This window comes from Parasteatoda tepidariorum, chromosome 2 (assembly GCF_043381705.1).
Source record: "Parasteatoda tepidariorum isolate YZ-2023 chromosome 2, CAS_Ptep_4.0, whole genome shotgun sequence".
NCBI lineage: Eukaryota > Metazoa > Arthropoda > Arachnida > Araneae > Theridiidae > Parasteatoda > Parasteatoda tepidariorum.
The window spans coordinates 35,601,170-35,624,352 of NC_092205.1; the positions used below are offsets into that span (position 1 = coordinate 35,601,170).

The window sequence follows — 23,183 nt, forward strand, 5'->3', positions numbered from 1 at the left end:
AATAGGGATTTTTTTAAGAAACTTACTTAATTTTAGGGAATTTTCTAAAATGCACAAAAACCAGAAGAATTTTAATTAAACCAGTAGAGACTAGAAGAGTAGTCTACTGGAAAATCCAGTAGAGTTGGCAGCTATGTTTATATATTCGTCTGATATATTTGTAGGTATATATGTATGTTTGTCTGATAAAATAATCCCCTAAAAGAAAATTGCACATATTTACTTTAATGGATTAGACATAGAGATAGACCGCTTCAAAGGTCCCTCATCTGGAGTAGATGCTGCGCTGCTAGTCGGCCGATTAATCTACAGGAGAAAAATTGCTGATTAAATATATGTGATTTAACTATGATTATTCAAGAATTTAAAAAAATATTTGATGAAAATTTTGATGTTAAAAAAAAGTAGAATCTTTCAAGATTTTCTAAAATCAGATAGAAATAAATAATAAAATTCCCTACTTGTTTATTTAAAGATTAAAATAAAATATTATTTTAAAATTTAACAATAAAAATTTCTAAAATATTGTTGCCAAAAGGAGCCATTGACATTGAAAAAATCAGAATATTTTTATTTAAAGTTACGGTACAAATAAAATTAATTTGACTTACCCTTCGCTAAAACAAAATTATGAAAAGTTATAACTTTTTTTCATATATTTTGAAATTAAAAAGCATTATCTTACTGATTTGACTGTCTATAGTTAATAATTAACTTATATTTGCAAAAGTTAATTTCCTTTACTTAAATACACTATGAATTTTCTAACAATTAAAATTTTTAACTTGTCACAAAAGCTTATAATTTTTCTGAATTAAGCTTCGAGGAATTCCCTATAAATATTTTTTGGATTTCATCTCATCTTTTTTCATTGAATAACATAAAAAGATTGAACTTTTTCTTGCAATTTTTATGCTAAGCTGAAAAATTTTCTATAAATATTTTTGGGATTTTATCTAATCTTTTTGCATTGAATAATATAAAAAGATTGAATAATATATAAGAAGATTGAATAATATATTTCATTGAATAATATATAAGAACTTTTTCTTGCAATTTTCATGCTAAGCAGAAAACATAATTCAATGCTGTCTTTAATAAATGTTGGATTATTAATACAATTATTTCGAAAAAAGAAAAAAAGCAAAACAGAGCTACATTGAATCCTTTTGCACAAATTTTTTTTTTTTTTTAAATAACATATCACTTAATTGTCCTAATCATTCTTTTGATAAAACTTTAATTGTTTAAAATTTAATGTACAATGTAAAAAAATTAACACAAAATATATTTCAAACAGCGTATCAGTTACAATATAAAAGTAAAACAATTATCAAGCGTATTGAAACCAAAGTATTTGATTACCACTTACTGTTCTCTGAGGATCCGGTGATAAAGAAAATTTTCCCACAGTAGCTATAAGCTCATCATTACTAGCACTCATACCAGTGCAGTTACTCACAGGTTTAATTTCAATATGAATTCTATTTTTACAATCTTTTTCATCATCATCTATAATTCATGATTAATAATTAGAATAGTGAAGAAAAAAAAACAAAGCTATTTGCAATCATTTTTTCAGAAACTAGATATAGTAAAAATAGATTGGGAAAACAAGAATCATACATTTAAAGATGCACTCACCCAATGGAGAAAATGCAGTAGTAGCATCTAAAGTATTATTAATAAATAAGAAATATGCATTTAAAATGCTAAATGTATTAAAAAAATTTAAGAAATGAATCAGTGAAAGCTGAAATGTTTAAGAAATAAATTTTGAAAAATAATGATAGAGGTTTAATGATAGTTTTATACACACACAGCATAATTATCAAGTGTGTAGTTGAGCTTAAATATTCCACCTGGGAGATTTTTTTAAAGTTCAAATTAATAATAATTTAAATATATCTAAATAATAAATATTAATTTTTCTTAAAAAATTTGAATTTTGAAAAAAATAATGCTTATGATACAAAATTTCCAAGTCAGTCGTAGCATACTTTAGTTTGAGGTAATAATTGGGTAATTTTTTTATACATATTTATTTTTTTACTAACACATGCTTATTTGGAAATCGTTAACCATTCAAAAGTTATAATAATATAGTGAAAACTTTATTTTTATAAATGCGTACCTCTAACATCACCTCACTATGTATCGAAACATTCTTTGAGAAGACACTCATACAAATCAGACTACACTGAATAACACGTGGCTTCGGTCAAAAACAGTTTAAATAATTGCCGCTGATGTTTGAAGTGAGGAAGGTTTAAAAATAATTAACAAAAGAATAACAGATATATTCATTTGATAGATCATTTTAAAATATATAGAATTTTAACACAATTTGCAATCATTTTTTCTTTATATTCATACAAAACTAAATATTTAAATGTACCTGATATTTAATCTTTTAGATATTAATTTCGGCAAGTTAACAATATTCAATTTCCACCTATCACTTTTTGTATGAAGTTTTTAATTATACTTATTTTTTTAAAGGTCTTTGCTGACACATGAATAAGATATGTTTTTGCAACTGATCTAAGAAGTTAGATGAAATTATTTGCCTTTTGTTGCTGCTGCAATTTTTTTTAAGATTTTAAAACAGAATAATTTTAACAATTTTAAAAAAGAAATGTTCAACCTTTTTACTTAAGAGCACTTACTTTATTATTTGTTAATATATTTTTTCTTTATTATACATTAACATAGTAATATTATGTAAATAGTCATATTTACGTAAATAGTTCATTGTGAACTTTTCTTCAGTCAATGAACTTTTGTTATGTTTTTTAGGTAAAAAATATTTAACACAATATATTTGTGAAAGACATGAGTCAAATATAAAAATAAATTTGAAGAACTGAGAAAACTTTTTATTAGAAAAAACCTAACAAATTGAAAATATTTAATCAACATAAGTATTATCTGAAGACACACAGTGAGGTTAGCAACAAAAATTATTATGGGATTAGTTTGCAAATGAACCAATATAATGAACGATAAACAAAGGTAGATATTTTGAAATAATGAAGTCCCATAGCAAATAATTAAAGGGCACAAAAATTCTAATAAGGAAGTGATCTAAAAATTTCATATATTTTTAGATCAAATTTTAAAAATTAAAATGGTAAATTTCAATTCACCAATTTTTTTAAATGAACAAAATATTTATACAGAGATAAGTAAAATAAAAATAAATCAATAAAATAATAAACAAAATAAAGCAATATTAATACTGCATAAAGTTGACAAGTGAAAAAATTAAAATACTTCTTACCAGAGTCATTATCTGAACTTGAATAAAAAGGATCTTTCTGATCTAAAATTATGATTAAGAAAGAATAGTAGGAATCACAGCATAAAACAAACAAAAATGCTTAAGTTATTTAACTAAAATAAAGGATTAAATTTCATTTAATACTTTGTGTGTTTCGACAGAAACACACAAAAATACAAGAAAAAGATTCATTGAGATCACATGTCACTAAACTGCAGTAGTTTCATGTCTTTTCCTAACAATCTTTTCCTCGTAATATGTTTAACAGAAATTTGAACCTACTACAGTAAACAGAAAACATTTAAAGTTTAAGAGATTATACTTAACAGTAAAGTAAGAACTCAAACACAATTTTAAATTAAAAAACAAGCAACACTTTCAAAATAAAAAAACGAATCTTTTGAGGCTGTTTTTCGTCAAAGGTGATTAATAATTATGATTGTGGTGTCATCTCTTTTTCTTAGAAAAATAATCAAAAATCAAGAATTTCGACGGGATTTCATTTAATAATAATATAAACTAATACTTAAACATTCAGTTAAAAGTTTTAAAAACTGTAATTAACAAAACTTTGCAAACTTTAGGGACTAATTTTTTTACCCTGAACATTATTCTGTGATCAACCATGAAAAATCAAATTTTAATCAGAGAGGAAAAATTGAATGATTAAGAACTCACAAAATTACTGCTGAACATAAAAAGGAAACATAAATTGGATGTGGAGAAATTAAGTCAAACTTTAAAAACATGTTTTTCATACACTGGCTATTTAAGTTATATTCACGCAATCATAAACAACATTCTAAGCTGCATTACTTTGTCAATTTTCATTGAATTGACTTGAAATATAAACAAGTTAATCTTAAAAAAATTTACTATAAATAACTTAAATATAGTTCAAATAAAATAATAACACAGAAAAAGCATGCAAGTGAACCTAAAAGTCCAATTCAGCACAATATTTGTAGTGATAAGAAAAGTTTAAGTTCTTAAAATTTGACAGCACTTGAAAAATGTGTGGCACGGTTATCGGATATTGTACGTTTATTTAAATTAACCACACAAAATGGTGGTCTAAGTCCTTATGATATTAAATATATAATTATCCTACCACTCTATAAACATTTTGAAAAAAATCTGTTGGCAAAAGCAGAAATTGGAAAATATGTAAATATGTATAGATAAAATATAATAAATGAAAAGTAAATATAAAGTACAAAATAAATTTTGTTTCAAAAATCACAAACAAATAGTCTTTTAATAAAATATAAATTTCAAACAAAAGTTATTCAAAAGTAAGGATACATTCTTGATTTCTCTCTGGAGGTCTGATAGTAAAACCTTCAGCATCAATCTGAGGATTAGTCTACAAAAATAAAAGATATTTTAAAAAATATTTAGAAAAAAGTTAAATAGAAGACAAACAAAAAGCAATTTTTTGAATTCAAAACACTTACCACTCTATCTTGAGAATCCCTAAAAAAGGAAATAAATAAAAATCAGTTACTCAAAAAATTAACAAAATAAATATTAGAGACATTAAACAAAATAAATATTAGAGAAAACGTTCAAATGATTAATATTTGGTCAGCAACTAGCAATTTGACAGCCCATATCAAAACTTATAGCAATTTGTGTTAGTGACATTTTGACCAGTAGCATTACAAGAGTATCAATCATATATCTAGTATCAAAATGTTTTTCAATATCAAAACAAAGTAAATGTTAGAATCAAAATGTTTCTCTAAGAATAAATAAAAATTAACAAACCAAATTACTAAAATTAATTTTAAAATTTTTTTTCCAAATCTATGTTTATTATTTTGTTCCTTACTTTTTTTTCTTAAATTGTAAAATAATGAATTGGTCAGATTCGGCAAGCTATTTATAATATCAATCATCATATTTTAGAATTTTGTTATTATTTGTTTTAATCTAGGAAAAAAATTCACAAATAAGTCAAATTAAAAAAAAATTTCCAGTTAATTAGTTGATTTCAGAACACTTTAAAGACTGTGAAAAATTGTAAGTATATTTTTACACAAGTTTTTAAATTGAGTATATTCTTTTTACTGATCGTGAAATGTTAATGCATTATAAGATCCTGATTTTGATGACCATCACACCAACACATTTTCATTTTTTTAGATCTTCTCTATTAAGGTTTCTTAGAATTTTACAGCATCTTTTCTTCTTTAGTAGATTTATAGAAGAATATAAGAATAGTATTTAGAATATTTTTGAGCATTTGTTTTTTTACATTCTAAAGTAACATTTTCTTCAATTTTAAGATTTTCTCGTTTGTTCAATTTTCTCAGCTTATTTTAAATGATAAAAACTTTTTCTAACAAAATAAACTAAGCATACGCACAAATTTTTATTGATCTTAAAAATCCAAAATTTGCAAACAACTTTGGGTCAGAGTTTGTAAGAAGAAAAAATTATGTGGCTATAGTTATCTACAATAGTTAAAATAGTTAATTGATCTTTAATAATTTTGTTATCTAAATTTTGTCTGTAAAAAAAATATATAACTTTATCTTCAATAATTTTGTTATCTAAATTGTGTTCATCTTTAGAATACCTAGAAATAAAAATTAATATTAACTTTTTTGGAAGGATTATTACTCTAAAATGAAAAAAAAATAACAAAACGTACCCATCTCCACTGGTAACACCACTATCATCTTTAATACCATTCATTTTCTTCTTCTTTTTTTCTTTTCTTTTTTCTCTTTTACTCTTTAGAAACCCTTAAATGTAAAAAATAAATAAACTTTAAATAATATCATAGTGGAAATCGTTGCAGTTTGCAAAACCTTAAAGCAACTGAAATTTAAATTATTGAAAAAAATTACTTTTATTATTTGATATCAAAATTTTCTTTCATGTTAATAGAAATATAGTAAAAAAAAAGATTAATAAATTTAGCCAAATGAAAATTATTAACTTGTTTTAAACCCTAAATTTAATAACAGAAGTCAAAAATTAAGGTTTGATGTAATATCAGATTCACTTTTTATTTTTCATATTTTTCTGAAACACTTTGCTTTAAAGATGAATAATTCTGAAGCCAATGCATACACAATAGGGTGTAGGGAAAAAAAAAAGTTTTTCACCTCAAATTTTAATACCAGTCAAAAGTTACCTTTGATTTTAGTTAATGAGCAAAATGCAACAAATATTGATAAATGACTTGAAGGGGCACTGTTGTGAAGTTTTACTTTTTAATAGGTTTTTTTTCCTCAATTTCTTCATCTGATAATGAAAAGTAATGCTTTAACTAATTTTATTGACTATCTTTTACTGATAAAAGATATTTATATATTAATAACATTTTAATTGTTCTTCCTAAAAAAGAGTTAAGCTCTTTAAAAGTTCAAAGCTGTTTAAAAGCTGCCTCAATTCAAATCTAAAAATGTAACTGGAATTCTAGTTCAATTTTATAAACTTTCTTTTTTGTTGCATTTTTTTAACACAAACTGATGCAACACCACCTTAAAATGGCATGGTATTTTTAGGAATATCAGTTAATACATTTTTATTAGATAACCATCTTTTACAAATAAAATACTGTAATAAAACTAGTTAAAATCATTATTTTAAGTGAAAAATTACAATAAAACTTTGTGGCTGCAGTACATCCAAGACATTAACAGATATTTGTCAATATTTAAACATTAACTCTTACCATAAGTAGTTTTTTGTAGCTCTATTACAAGTCAAAAAGAAAAAGTTTGGCCTCACCCTAATGCTCAATTAGTATTATAATTTTTTTTATACGAAAAAAATTTCTTAGAGACTAGAAAAAAATTACAAAACAATTTTTTTAATACTACACTAGATTTTAAGAGAAGATTTGAAGAAAAAGAATTTATGATATCAAACAATATTCACTGATGATAATTAAACATGCAATAAGAAATAAAAAAAATTAAGCATTTAACCATTTTAATATAAAAGAGAAACAACATCCTCTAAAATTGTTAATGACAGAAATGTTAGAATAATAAGAAAGTAGACTGTAGCCACCTGAACTCCAGGAGTTCCAGTAGGATTGCCAGTCTGTGATCCATGCGAGCCACAGCCATAGGGAAAAGACAGCAAAGAGTTAGTTATTAATACAATGGAATGTTATCATTTCATTAAAGCTGAATTGGAAATAGGATTAAAAGTAGTATTATACTTAGTACTTACATGCTCAGTCACAAAGAAAGAAAGAAAATACCAGGGACTAACATTTGTTGTAAGAGTGGTATAATAGTGGTAAAAGAATATGTTAAAAGTTATATAGGACTGGTAATAGTATTTCATCACAACTGATGCATTATAAAAAATATGACATGTCTTAACTATTTTAAAATTACTTTTAGATAAATTTATTCAATTTGAAGATCAAGCAATATTTTACAAAAGTAAATACAAGTTCAAAATATTAACTTCTCTTTAATTAAATTCTCTTTAATAAAATAACTCTTAATATTAAATTCTCTTTAAATAAAATAAAACTTAAATTTAAAAATAACAAAAATAAATTTAAAAAAAAAAACATCTATTGAAAATATTTTTTAATAGGATTTGTACGTTTTAGTTAAAAATAAATAGAGTCACGCTCGATATAACAGTCTGTATGGTCCAAACGAAAATTGACGCTACAACGAAAAGTCTCTATATTATCAGTATATAAAATTAATACACACATTTACCTCTATTTCATCAATATTGGACAAATTTGGGCAAAAACATGCTACACTTTAAATAAAATTATGAAACCGACAAATATGCAACTTTTGTTATTTCAATGAAGTATAAATACTACTTGATATAGTAAGGTTAAATATACAATAAAGTTTTTTCATAGGTCATCTTATAATATTGCTCATAAATTTTAGTCAGTCATTCAGTGCAGATTCTAGATTTTGAAACTTTGCTTCCCAAAAGCAATATCATGAAAATGGAACACTTTGTCCTTCAGCCTTTAAAATTACAACAAAATTTTTTATTGTTGTAAATGAAGTGCTTTTCAGGATTTTGAATAATTAAGCAATTTGTCATTTTTGATGTCTTTCTTCTATCTACTTCTTTTAAAGTTTCAATTTTAGTTCAAATTATATAGTGTTACATTAGTTACAAGCAGCTATTTGCACTAAATGAAATACATCCAAAGACCTGAGCAAAACTAAAATCATGAAAACTGTAAATAATACCACATGCTTAAAAAAAAACTAAGAATTAAAAGAAAATTACAAAAATTATATACATATTACAAAAAAAAATAATGTGTTGCTTAAGCTTATCACTTTGTTTGATATTTAAATAAATCTTGAATGTTAGCAAAATATGCCAATTAAATAGCCCCACTGCAAGAATAACTCAATTATTTTAATTTGAATAATTTCAATTTTGATCTATTAATGTAATTTTTTAATTTAACTTAATCTATTAATGCAATATAATGTGTATTTTTTTTAAAAATCTTATAATGTAACTTAATTTCTAACTAATAAAGGTTTATGTGGTATTGTTTTTTAAAAATTATTCCTATTCTGATTTAGCAAAATAAGAGAATACTTTTTAATGAACTATCAAATGAGGATCTTTTCAGTTGCATGATAATTCTTTTCAGGTTGCAATATATAGATTTATAAACACAGCAGTATTATGAGAAGATTAACTAATCTTTTTTTTAAAATTATCACAGGTTGACTTATAAACTGTTAACAATATTTCAGAAAATAAATTTTTTTTTTAAGTAATAAAAAAAAAATTGAAATTTTAAAAAATTTAAAGAAATGTCTAAAAGTAACAAAAAAATTACATTTACTGCACAATTACAAATATTATTATTCATATTAATTTTTAAAAAAAAAATCTAACTTAAAAAAAAAAGAACTAAACTTACATAAAAAAATTACCTTCACAATAGTCAAATTCTTAACTCTATTTTCCTTATTTAAAAAGAGTTTTAAAATACAGAATAAATAGTTCACATACCAGCTATGCCTGTAATCTATAAGAAACACCCTTAGTGATAAAAAGAAAAGCACATAAGATACATTCCATGGCTATTGAAACTGCATTATAAAACATTAACATTCATATAAAGCAATAACACAGATCAGCATTTACAGAATTGCAGAACATAGTATGAAACAGAATCATGACAACATCATATAAACATGCATATAATGTCTTCAAGCAAACCATCACCGCCAACAAATGAAGTTAGTATGGAAGAGATGGGTAAATATGTGTCAAGAGATGAACAACGAATGTGTGTCACTTTTGCAACAGAGACAGAAAAATAGGGTTTTGCAACAGGGTGAATATAAGACACATACAAGAGTTAAAAATAGTCATGTCTATAACAGAAAAACATAAAAGTGTGCAACTTATATACACTTAAAAACAGAAGCCCTTTTCTCAATTTTTTTTTTTTCATTAACTAAAACCTAACTTTAATAAAGAGATTTTATTTTTCATAACTAAATGGACGATAAAAAGAACTAAAAAATAAATGCAAGTTTTAAAACCTTCATACAAAAGAGGAAAGTTGTATTTTTGTAAGTTTCGATTACTATACCCAATACTAATATATGTAAATTGATTCAGTTTGAAAAAATAACAATGCAAAAATTGTCAAGTAGTAAAATCTAAACTGCAGGCACATGAAGATTTTCATTACTTGAAAACTATTTAATCATATTTAGATTTTGGGAAAATAGTTCGTTTAGTAATTAAAGTGTAATTTATTTGCCATTGCTCAGATGAAGCAGTCAGTTAGGGTATCACTCTCACAGCTGGTGAAAAACTGGGAGTCACGAGCTAAATTCTGGCTGCCCACTAAGCAATCTGCTTGAATATACGGCAAGGTGCAAGTTACATCCATCGTGATGCAAAGTCCTCTTGTTTGTGTTATTCTTTCTTGGGGAGAGAAAGAAATACCAGCTCAAGCACTGTCCACATTCAAAATTATATATTCTTACCATGACTATAAAGCCTTTAAAATAGTACTTAGCCATGATTGGATGGTCTGTGCAATTAATTACACATAAATTTGAATTAAAAAAAATAAAGGTAGGACAACATATTAGTAACTTTTGTTGTAAGTAGTAACTTTTAATTAGAATTTTAACTATAAATTTTTTGGTGGCAACATAATAAAGTCAAAGTCATGTATCTCAGCAGAATTATTTTCTATATATCATCACAGCAGCTTTCAAGTAGGTAAAGCAACAGATGTCTGCAGTATAGGTTATCAATCGCGAAAACTAGTCATATTACGAAATGAGGGTGAGAAAATTTTGCTTATAGTCTCACACTTCTTATTCTTAAAATATCTAATCATTCTCACATAAAAATGTAGAAAGTACAAATATGATAGACTATCTAAATTACTAAGCTTAAAATAAACTATTGGCTACATAAATTATTTGGCATTTTTTAAAAATAAAGGAGGCAAATAGAACATAAAAGCTGAATTACATTTTGAGGCTCGGAAGTTAGTCCTATTCAGTGTGTTACCGATAGGGGGTGTAGGCTTTGGTACATCATTATCATTCTCAATGACCTGATTATTTGGTGGCGTTGAATTGGTCACTCCACTGGGATCCGAGTTACCTAGAAAATTTCATTCAAAGACACTACAAAATACACTTTTTGTTTCAAGTGCATAACCCCAAGAGATGAGCAGAACCCCCAACTAGCTAAGACGCCATGCTGGGATATGCAAGCCATCTAATTACTAATCAAGCATCATGCCAATTGAAAATAATTTTGATAAATATCATGGCAATTATAACAATTAAAGCCAGCTCATGACATCAGCAAATATTTCAAATAAGTTATTTATTAAATAAGATTAGAAAGGAGTATTACTGATTTTAGATCTAAAATAAAGAAAAACTAGTTTGATAATATCAATATCAAAAATCAAAAACTAATTACCACTAGCATGTTACCTTTTAACTTTTAAACTATATTTCAAAAAAAAAAAGAGAGAACAGAATTATGCTCTAACACAAAGAGCTAAAGGTACTCAGTAATGGTGTAAGGCACATTTGCTTAACTTTCTAGCAGAACCAAAACAGCAGCCCTTATTTACCACATTTCAAACCTCTTTTCTGAATCTTTCAATTCTTTTATTTGGTATACCTTGGAGACACACATTAGTATAAAAATTTCAAAAAATTTAGCATCCCTAAAAATACCTTTGAACAAGGAATGGGAACAAAATATCAATACATAAGTTGGGAACCATAGTAAAAATTTTTATGACATGTTTATCATCATTAAGTGCATAAGTTGTCACTTAATAAGTTGGTAAATATGCAATGGCTGGTACTTTCATGTTGATTTGAATGTTTGGTTGTGACATTTAAATGAGGAGCAAAATCATAGTATATATGTGTTCCAAGTTAAATTTTATTACATTTTAATTTGCAAAATTATTATTACATATTGATTTGAAAAATTTAAATATTTAATTTTGATCATAGAAAAATAATAAAACTAGCAACTAAAACTACTTTAAACAATTCAAAAAGAGTACTAAAAAAAGGAAAAAAAATGTTCAATGTTATAACAAATTATTATATTCCTGTCATTTAATTAGAATTTCCATTACATTTACACATAAACACTTAATTACCTTGCAAATATTAGTTAAAGAAATAATGAATTGATCTTTTTTTCTCGAATAATGTGAATTTACTTTTGGATGCTACAATTGCTATAAGGATAACATGCCATGAGAAGTAGTTTCTCTGAAGCAAGAGAGATAACTTATTTTCTGTTGCGCTTTCTCTAATAATATTAAAATGCAAAAATAGTATGGTTAAATAAAATTCTAAAGTTGACCTTTATTTAAAAAATAAAAATATTATTATTAATTAAAAATATTAAAATTCAATATCTAAATGGTTTAATAATTAAAAATATTTACAACTCAGAGAAGTATATGAAATATAGTTTCAAATCTTATTTCTAAATAAATAAAGTTAAAAAGGACATAAAACATAAATTACATGAAGAGATCATTCAAAAATTTAAAAATAAAGAAACAAAAAAGATGCATAATTAAAAAAATTTTAAACTTTACTTTTTTATTATTTCTAAAAACTTTCCTTGATTATGCTATCGGAACTAAAATTTGTAGTAACTGATATGTCTGCTCTTGGTACAATTTGTATTAACTTTGAATACTTGTAAGATTAACTGCATACAAGCTCAGCCATTGTATGAAAGAATTTTGCAAATGGCAAAACAAAAAATCTGCATCAATTATCTAACAGTTAAAACAAAAAATCTTTTAAAAAAATACTATAGAAATATTTTCATCTATCATACTAATTAAAATAAGCTAGTACTGACATTACTTCTTAAATGCATACATATATTTTTTCATTGAATAAATTGAAGTCTGCTCATAATACTAAAGAAAGTTAAAAGTTAATACCTTAATTAGGTATAAATAATTTACCAGAACTGATATTCAATTTAAATTTCGTAAAATGAATATATAAATAAATGAAAAATATATTACAATTAAATGTTTAATTTTTTTCCCTTTTTTTTGATAGCATAATCAAAATATGATGTAACTTGTCAATGAAAATTAATAATATTTTTGTTATTATTGATTTTTTCAAAGGTAGCATGAGTAACAAATTTTTATTCAACTAAATAGAACAATTTTTATTTTTTATAACCTTCAAAAACTAATGTTCATATGAAGGATAAAACAATTAAGAAATAAAAATTTCGACAATTAAAAAATTAAATACATGAATCAAAGTATAAATAATCATGGTAGGGACTTTTAAAAAGAAATTATTAAAACGATTTATAAAGAAAATATATTGCTTATTTGAAATGTTTGCTGTATCATAAACATGATTCTACTAGAACAAATTTCTAACCATACAGACACAGATATAATAACAGTCTATAACTATGTAGCACACAAATATGTATAATACTGTACTTACATAATCTATAAAGAAAAGACATACTCTATAAAGCACTCTAAAACATAAACGAATCTTTCTAACAAGTGTACATATTTAAAATGTAAGTGTTTAAATGTTTAAGTGTTACAAATACTCATGAATAATCCAATTTTAATAGGCTGCTAAAGCAGGAACAAAACAAAAAACTATCTCGGCAAACAAAGAACAGGTTTTTATAGGTAACTACTGTAGCTAACCATTAAAAAACTAGTTCCATTTGTTAAAAAGTTATGCCTATAATTTTAACAAAGCATCGAAAAGTTTAAGTAAAAAAAAAATTTTTAATCTTTTCTCTTTATTTGATTTTAATTTGACAGTTAAATATTATGATTATTAAATAATTGTATAAAATTACATTTGGATAATAACGTATCAGTTTTTTTGAAAGAAAAAAAATTTTTTTTTTCATTTCCTAAAATAAAAAGTAAATGGTTTTTTTAAAAATTGTTTACTTTGTATTGCTTTTTTTAAATTAATTTTTATACTAAATGGGGGGAAAAAACAATATTCTGATTTTTCTAAAAAAAAAAAAAATTCTTTCTTTACTTAAAAAAAAGCACAATCGATCAAACTGCACATTTAAATAAAAATCAATTATAAAAATAATGTAAGTAATGAAAGTTTTCTGCCCTCAACAAAATGACACAACTGTTTAGTCAAATCAAAAGATATCATATGAAAACTTTTTTTCAAAAGCTTAAGGAATCAAAATTACCTATCTCATTTCTCAAATCAATAATCAAATATTCAAGAATATTGAAATAATAAAAAAAAAACTGTTGTTATATTTATATGGACATGCAATAAAATTTAAAATGTGACAATTAAATAAGTGGTAAAAGCTAAAATCATCAAACTATGTAGTATCTTGTTAAGTCCCTTTAAGAAATACATTTTATTAACACTAAGGCATTGATTTTACCAGACATGGAAAAAATACCATACAACCCTAAAGCAATTATTTCCTAAACGTTTTTCCCTAATAACAACAATAAATTATTACTATAAAAAAATGGTAGGTAAACAAGGATCAGATTAAGTTGTTGATGAATGTGTATAAAATTTTCTGATAAAGTATAAAACATATATATAATAAGGTAGAAAGTGAATACCCCTCAATCACAATTAAATAAAATTCCAAAACTATTAATTATCCTTACAAAAACTATTCATTATCCTTATTTAAAGATTTTTAAAAAAATTATTCTTAAGCTTATTAAATAATCAAAAGATAAGCTTCGTAACATAAGTGTTAGTATTGTAATTTCTCGTAATAAAAATCATGATTTCAAATAAAATTGTGCAGTTTTTTCAGTTACTTTAGAAAAGTTTTTTTCAAATGCTTTTGAAACCTGCAATTACATTTAGATCCAATCAAAAACCAATTATTTACTTCATATTTTGATTGCTTTTACGAAATTATTTAAAATTAAGTGTAAATAAATAAAAAATGCCAAGTACTTCATTTTTTTTCAAGAAAATATGCTTTTTTTAATAACGCTATAAAAAAAGCATAAAACTATAAAAAAACTATGCTTTAAAAAAATTGAAATAGTATTTCCCATTACACTATTAAAATCAAAATAAAATAACTAAATTTTTTAATAAAGGAACATGCTTCCTTATTAACCATTTTCAACATTTATTGCAGTTAACTTCTGCTTTAATTTTGACGAAAGTTATTCAACTTAATTCATTCATATTTAGTTTAGATATATAAACAAAAAAGAAATTTGTCAGAAAATATAACATACATAACTGTCGAACGTAAAACATAATTTAAAAATATTAAAAAATTTCTTTCCTATTATTAAATATTTCTAAAACAAAGTAGCATTTTTTTCTTAATAATAAAATTGCCAATATATACTATCCTTATAAAGTCAGTGTTTTGCTGCCATTTAGGGTTCCATAGTTAAAAATTGGGAATTGCTGTTCTACATTATTATAAATTCATAATTTTTTTTAAAAATTGCTTTAGAAAAAATTTTTCATTGCTTTGCTGATTAAAAAACAAAAAATTTAATAAATAATATATAATACATAAAATTATATTTTGACAAAATCTACATTTTATATTAGTGATGAAGATCCAGAACCACTGGTGTTAAAGACAAAATCTTGGGTAGCAATTTAACACTAAAAGTTATTACACTTATAAGAGCAATTTAATACTAAAAGTTTTGTAACTGAGTACTATCCTGAGCATCCATTTTAGACACAATAAAAAACACTAGCGGATTAAGATGAAAGAATAAGAATTTGCATAGGAAATTAACTAATCCAATTTTTTTTTTTAAACAAATAGCACAAAAATGTGAAAATAAACAGTAAGTAATGATGCATAGTTTATTCATTACTTATTTAATTATAAATATTTGTAGTCCTTACTTTTTCTTTTGAATAAGAGAAATAAATTATCAGCTATGAAATATAAAACTAATAGTAAATATTCTTAAAAATATAATTTAATTCTTTTTCTCCATAATTCTTAAAACATGAATTACAGCTCTTATAATACTACACTTTACATCAAAAATAACTTTTATGAAAGGCTTTTCACAAGGAAGAGTTTACTTGGAAGGAAAAAGCAATCTTAAAACCAGACATGCCAAGAGAACTATGGCATGGTGCATTGGAAGCAGCAGGTAAGAAAACATACCAAGGGATGATGAAAAAAACAAGTCCAGTAAGGAAGTGGTTCGGCGGGATGGTTTGCTTTTGCGGTGAAGTGACATTTTTTTACCTTCTTTCTTGTATGACTTTTCTTCATTGTGATTTTCTGATGAGTCCGGAGATTGAGGCTGTCCTATTGGAGACAAGTCAGCATCTTCAAAACTTACAGGCCCTTATCATAAATGGAGAGAGAAAAAAAATAAACAATTCAAATTTGAAAACCAGTTTTAAAGGATTAAGTAAGAAAACCTTTTCATAACAGATAATTTAGCCTCAACAGAAATCGGCTATATGGCAGAAGTTTATATGGTATTTCCAATTTTAACAATAATGGTGTCAAAATATTCATTTCAAAGAGACCTGTGCTATCTGGGAAGTACCACTATTATTATACGGTTAAGAACTAATTTTTTTTATTTAAATTTATTTTTAAAATGGCATGCCCCCTCCCATTCGAAAAAAGATAATACTCAACTAATTTAAAGAAAAAGAAAAGAATCGATAAGAAATTTGAAGTAAGAAACTTAAATCAAGAAAAGGTCTCTTTTGGTTCGGTTTGTTTATTACTCTGTTCTTTTTTTTTATGGAACTTTTGAAGATATTATCTCAAATATCAGAAGACAAGTAAAAGTGAAATAATTCTTCTAAAGTAATTGTCAAAATCAATCAAATTTAACCATTAAATTTTTAAAGTTCTGAAAATTAAAATTATAATTAGTATATATCAGCTAAAATAAAAACAAGTAAACAATTTAAATGAATAGATAATCCTGAAAAAATAACGCACCTGGTTTTTCAGTTCCAGTACCTCGTTCATTGATCATATGCTCTAAAAGCTTGTCGACATCCATTTCATTACATTGTTGCAAAAATTCTACATGCACCTAGAAAATAAAAACTTTAACTTATAAAGAAAAAATAAGGTTGGTGCAACAAAATTTCACGTAAGCAATTTAAAATTTTACACAAAAATATTATAATGCAATCAACAGTCTTAAGGTACTTAAATATGAAATATTTGATGCCAAAGTTTTCTCAAGCTTTGTTTTCTCAAAAATTATTTTCTCACATTCTAACTGGGATTCCAAATCGAGCTTCGCCTCTTCTGATTCTAAAGTAGCTTTTCGTAATTCTAACTCCATATTTTCCTTTCGTTTCATTTCTTCATTTCCTTCTTTTTGTCTATCAATTATTGAAAATAACATTTCTCTAACAAAATTTTCTTCATAGTTAGCGTTCTCAACAATCGCTATTTTTAATTTATAAAGTTTTAAGTCTTGGGTGTTCTCAACACCAAATTCAGCAGCAATAAACTGCAAATCCTCTTTCCTACCTTTCACTAGGAAAGTCATTTTCCATACAAATATGAAGAAAAAAAAATTACTCACGTGATTCAGTTCGAATCCTGGCGTCTAATGCGCCAATGTCATGAGGATTATTGCTTTTGAAATATATCCAAGCGCAACAGCAACAAAAATATATTTATTAATATTTAAAACAATAAACAAAACAATTATGAAAATATTAAGGGCCCTCAGCGGCCAAAATACAGAAATATAAAAAGATATTCTCATAAAGGAAAAACCAGCCTACACGCCGGCTCCTCTTCTCTTAATTCTTTAATTGGGTTAGTGATTAACTCGCCGTCTAGCTGTGAGCCAATCACTACAGCCATAATAATGACAATACATAAGAAAATTTTTTGTAATTCCAAAATAAATTGTGTGTACCCCATTTTATCAAAAAGTGTCAGAAATAAATACATGTTTTATAGAATGCTCACACTTTGTCATTATGCATGGCTAGGCAATAAATTATTTATCTGTCCATATAAAACAGTACAAAAAGAATGAATAAATATCAATACCAGTTTTCCTTGCAAAGTTAAGTTATTCTTTTTGAATCCTCGCAAGATCAAAGCAATCAGCCTCACAAGAATATTTATAAACAAAATTTCAAAATCACATTCATTGTACAACAAATCCACTCCATACCATATTCAATTTGTTAATAACTTTTAAATATTTATCTTTGATTCCTTAAAAATTAATCTCTTTTATGAGTTCATATCTTTAATTTTAATATTTCCTTAATTCTATTCCTCTTACTTCATCAAGAAATGCTTTTATTAATGAAAACAAGTAAGAGGAAAGTTTCATGTTTCGGTCATCTACATCAATATTTTCAGTGTTGGTTTTGAAATTTTAATATATGGAACAAAATACAAAACAAATACGAAATGTGTACTTACTTGTCCTATTAATGCATGTCCACTTTCTAGCACATGAGCATAATTAGAAAGGAAAACTTTTATTTGTTTGATATGAGCTTCTTCTATGCTCTGAAAGTGCTAATAGAGAGGAAGAAAATAGATAAAGGATATTAGAAAGACACCATATTAAGCACTTTTTTAATATACCAACAAGTTATAAATATGATTACATGTAACCATCTGTTTTAATGAAGAGTCCACTTCTGATTTATTTAGTTACTGATAACTATTTAACTTTAATTTTCAATTTCATTCCTTAATTTTAATAAGATTTTTTTTGTTGTTTTTTTTTTATATAATTAAAATATGCATGACATTTGGCCTCAGAGATATTCACATCTTTTATCTGGAGGGTACATTGAGTTCTGTTGTGATTTTAAATTTTACTATTTTTTTAAATAAATACAAAATAATACAACAAATTAATACAAAAATACTTAACACCTAATTTTTTTTAAAAATATGAGGTAGACAAAATTTTAAAAAATTTTTGACCCGTTAAAATGTCTATACTTTATTGAATAGAAAAACTACAAACTGAGATGCCAGTTAGAATAATTTAAGTGTCAGAATAACTAGGTCCTAAAATTTTTGATCCCAGTTTACATCAGTAAAAGGTAGAAAGGGAAACTTGCACTAAACAAAAAAAATTATTCAAAAATTGCAAAATATAATGAAAAACATAAGAATTCTTTAAACAAGATATAGTACAAGACTTACCTCACAAGTCACCATCATTTTCTTTTCAAAATCTTCGCGAACAGTGCTATACTTATCAATATAAAATTTGTAATCATCACCTGTAACGGAAAAAGAACAATCATACTTAAATACAAGACAAACAAATAGCAATAAAAATAATTACATTACTTTAGGCAACAGAAATATAATACTTTCTGATACTCCAGTTTAAAAAATAAATAAAAAAGCTTTATTTTTAAGAGAGTTATTTGTAAATACCAATATTCAGAAGAAAAAAATTTTTTTTTAATAAATCAATATAAAAATTTTAGATAAATGTAATTAAAATGCATTTCATTAAAAAAAAAATTCATGCCAATTATTTATTTAATAAAATAAATACAATGCTTTAAATGCATATATATAATGAAAATCAATCACAAAAAATAACTTTAATTAAAATATGATAGCAAATTTGAATATCATTATTTGAAGTTTTAAAAATTATACAGTGAAACCTGCTAAGTTGACCACCCTTGTAAGTTGGGCACCTGCATAAGTTGACCTCAATTATCAAGAACAGAATTTTTCCTATATAATATAAAGAAGCAAAACCTTTGTAACTTGACCACCTGTCTATCTTGTATGTTGACCACTGAAATATGTCAATTTTATATAGGAGTATTATGAAATTCTATTCTAAAACCCTCATAAGTTGACCAGAAAAGAAAAATTAAGAAAATTTTCTGTCATTTTGGCAATGCATGTTAAAATNTTGGCTGTAGTGTAAAAAGCTAATCTAAACCCTTTTGTGAGTTGACCATCAAGGGAAACTGTAAGCTTTTGACTATTTCTTTCATCCGTTCATTGAAAACAGGTGTGTTAATTGAAAAGTTATTCTTCCAGTTGCAATAGTGAGCATTTGAATAAATGAATGCTCTGAAATATGCTTTGATCCTTTATTTATGGTCTTTGATTTTTAAGTGTAGTAAATAAATTTTAAAGTGTTCAAATAATTTTATTTTGTTAAAGTTTTCAAATTACATGTTTTCGTGTTCTGATATTTTAAGAAATTATATTTATTAAACACTTCACATGCATAACTAACGAAATAAATTTTTTTTAAAAAATTAGCTAATTATTAGAATTATACAATATATCAAATTGAAGTTCATTCAGGTTTAAGCACATTTCTTAAGACATTCATTTGCATATTTTCTGAATAAAATTTTTAAGTCAAGTAAAAAAAAAAATTAAATAGCAACATGATATAGGAAACGGAAAAGTAAACATAAACAATGACCCACCCCCTCTATAAGTTGACCACTTGTCTAAGTTGACCACTAAAACAATGCACCACAAGTGGTCAACTTACACAAGTTTTACTGTACTAATAACAAAGCAGTCTTATAAATGATTCTCAGACTCTTTATAATTCATAGTTTAAATGGCAGTGGAGTATTTTGATTCGTGAACATGTCATATGAGAGAATAATTTATTGAGTATTATAAAAGGGATTGAGTTAGTTAGGAACGGGCTTGAAACTGGTAAAATAAAGTTCGGCATGAAAGTTTTCTCTTGATGAATTTTTTTTTTCTAAACTACATTAAAATAAACAGTGTTAATTGGGTTAAAAGGGATTAAACAAACATGTAAACAGCAAAAAGTTCAATTGTTCTTTATTCTTTTCTTAAATTTTTGCTTTATCAAATTTCCAATGCTGTTTTTCAATATCAATACTTAAAAAAAAGCTATCCTAAAATTTTCACTTATTTTTAAAAGTAAACAACTCAATTAAAGTTAAATTTCCAAATAAAATAATTTTTATGACTTAAGTTAAATAAAGTTTGCATAAATTTTCAAATTCGTGAATGATTCCATCTGTGTCTTTATTTTACAACCTGCGATAAAGAAAAGCAATGTTCTTCTTAAGCGTTTTCAAAAGGGCAACCTGCCCTTTTATGTGTCCTTTCTATAAAAAAAAATAACAGATAAATAAAAAACTGCCATTTCTTAAATATGCTGCCTTTTTATTCATACTCCATTTTTAAAAAAATTAATTCACTATTTAAATAATAATTTTTATTAATTTTTTCTAATGCCCGCCTGTGTTAACATCCGTCGATTCAGGCGTCTACAGGGCGATTTGTTGACTTCTCTTATAGGGGCATCATATTAGGTGGGCCAACGTCACTCCCACAGTAAGTACAGATAGTACAAAGAAGGAAAGAACATCCATGCCTTGCCCGCGATTCGAAAACAGTACCTTTCTGATGAAAGGGCAGTTCCCTGCCCCCTACACAAGCCGGTCGGTTAAATAATAATTATACACTAGTGAAATTATCTGTGTTTATAGGTTTAATTCCTGTTTATAGGTTTAATTCTTGTTTACAGGTTTAATACTATTACAAATATTTATCATTAAGATTATTCCCAACTGGTTAAATTTTTATAAGTTTCTCTTCTTTATGGATATTAAAAAATTAAGATACTTTAAATTTTAAAATTATTTAAATAATTACATTTTTTTTTAAATGATTATTAAATGTTCATGTCCTTTAAATGTTCACTTTCTCAAAGTTTTCAATTTAAATTTAAGAGAAAAAAAAGCTTTCAAGTTGCTTATAAATTAATTTCTTCTTTAGGTTACTTTTTTTGAAAAAAATTTCTACACAATAATTGTCTTTTAGCATGCCTTTAATTATTTCTTATGTACTACAAAATTTTCTCGTATTTTGATAATGAGTGAAAATTACTTTTTGAATTACCCGCATATAATAGTATAAGAGGATAATTTAAAAACTGCTGAGGATCAAATACAATTATTACATAATATTACACATTTTGATAAATTTTAACGAAGTGAGTGCTATTTCAAAAATCAAAGTGCCCTTTTCCGTGAGGAAGCACCATGTCCCTGTTTATTCCTGGGGAGAACTCAAGAAAACTATATAGTTGAAAGATTTAAAAATCAGATAAAAAATAAAAATAAATTATACTTAAATTTTATATGTTTTTTATCCTTAAATGTTCATTTTCGACACAAATAAAAATCGCATCAAAATACATTTAGATTCAAATATACTCTATATATTCAGACACGAAGAAACACTGCCTAGTTAAAATTGAAATAAATATCTAAACAACCTAAAAGCCACAAATCCTCCAGTCTGAAACCATGCAGATTTTAAAGAGTCTACTACACTTGGAGATTTCTATGCAGTCTTTGATAAAGGCCAAATTAAATTAGTTGGACAGTATTTTTTTCGAAATTTGCAATTAAACTATCAGAGTAATAACAAATGTGATAAAAACGGTTAAAATAAAATTCCCTCTTTGATTAAAGATAATTTCAATTAAATCAGGGTTCCCACTCTTTTATCAAATTGATGAAGAAGATATATTTACAGGGGTGATTGTGAGTTCAACTCAAAAATCCTGAAAATTTCTTGAGTAAAATCATTAATGACGCATTTCAAAAAATTAATGTGTTTATAAATTTAAATCATCAATATTTTTAAAACATGAAATTCTAAATAAATTATATGAAGCATAATTTAAATGAATAATTCTGTATAAGTTAACTTTTATCTCTAATCATATTTATTATTCTACCAGAAAAAATATTTACAAATGAAAGAGATGCAAAGTATAAATTCTAGTTCTAATATTTTAAAAAAAAAAAAACATACAAGAATTTTTATTTATAAATGCGATGGATGATTTCTTGAAATTTCTGGACCTTGGATTCCGAGAAACTTATGGATCGAGGTTAGCGAAAAATCCGGAAATCTCGATTTTTTCTGGAGCACAATCATCGCTGTATTTGTTTTAATATTAAGCATATTAAAAATATAAAAAAACACTTACAGGCTTTCTTGCATTTCATCTCCGCCTACAAAATAAAAGCATCAAAAAAATTTAATTTATTAAAAATCCCTTAAATGATATAAACAAATATAATCTCATTAAAAATTAAACTACAGCATTAAAAAATGAGCAGAGAAAATTTATGATTTATTTTTTCAAACCTTTGTATTACTTGTATCGGATAACCTACATGGTTCCCACTCTATGATGAGATTGAAATTCAAGGACTTTCCAGGACTTTTCAAGGACCTCAACAAAATTTTCAAGGACCTTAATCTAAGACCAATTTTAAAAATTATTCTATTTTACTACAAACAACAATGCTTGTTGTGGCAATAATTAATTTCAAATATAATACCTAAATGCTTTGCCTTTCTTGATTATTTTAGC

At 25.1% G+C, this 23,183-nt stretch overlaps 1 protein-coding gene across 13 annotated transcripts in view; it reads right to left on the reverse strand.

Moving 5' to 3' along the window:
* Positions 1-23,183, reverse strand: part of LOC107442970 (F-BAR domain only protein 2) — a 49,104-nt gene that overhangs the window by 14,192 nt on the left and 11,729 nt on the right. For 2 of the 13 annotated variants that reach the window (XM_071177441.1, XM_016056682.3), the window contains exons 7-20: positions 22,794-22,818; positions 18,962-19,041; positions 18,221-18,319; positions 16,757-16,853; positions 15,956-16,141; positions 10,769-10,903; positions 7,316-7,348; positions 5,943-6,036; positions 4,741-4,759; positions 4,589-4,649; positions 3,284-3,325; positions 1,645-1,671; positions 1,373-1,512; positions 224-306 (exon numbers count right to left, since the gene is read on the reverse strand). In XM_071177441.1, the coding sequence (XP_071033542.1) occupies positions 224-306; positions 1,373-1,512; positions 1,645-1,671; positions 3,284-3,325; positions 4,589-4,649; positions 4,741-4,759; positions 5,943-6,036; positions 7,316-7,348; positions 10,769-10,903; positions 15,956-16,141; positions 16,757-16,853; positions 18,221-18,319; positions 18,962-19,041; positions 22,794-22,818 (1,121 nt within the window). The remainder of the gene's footprint in view (positions 1-223; positions 307-1,372; positions 1,513-1,644; positions 1,672-3,283; positions 3,326-4,588; positions 4,650-4,740; positions 4,760-5,942; positions 6,037-7,315; positions 7,349-10,768; positions 10,904-15,955; positions 16,142-16,756; positions 16,854-18,220; positions 18,320-18,961; positions 19,042-22,793; positions 22,819-23,183) is intronic. The other 11 variants (XM_071177443.1, XM_071177442.1, XM_071177452.1 and 8 more) reach the window with 9 other exon arrangements.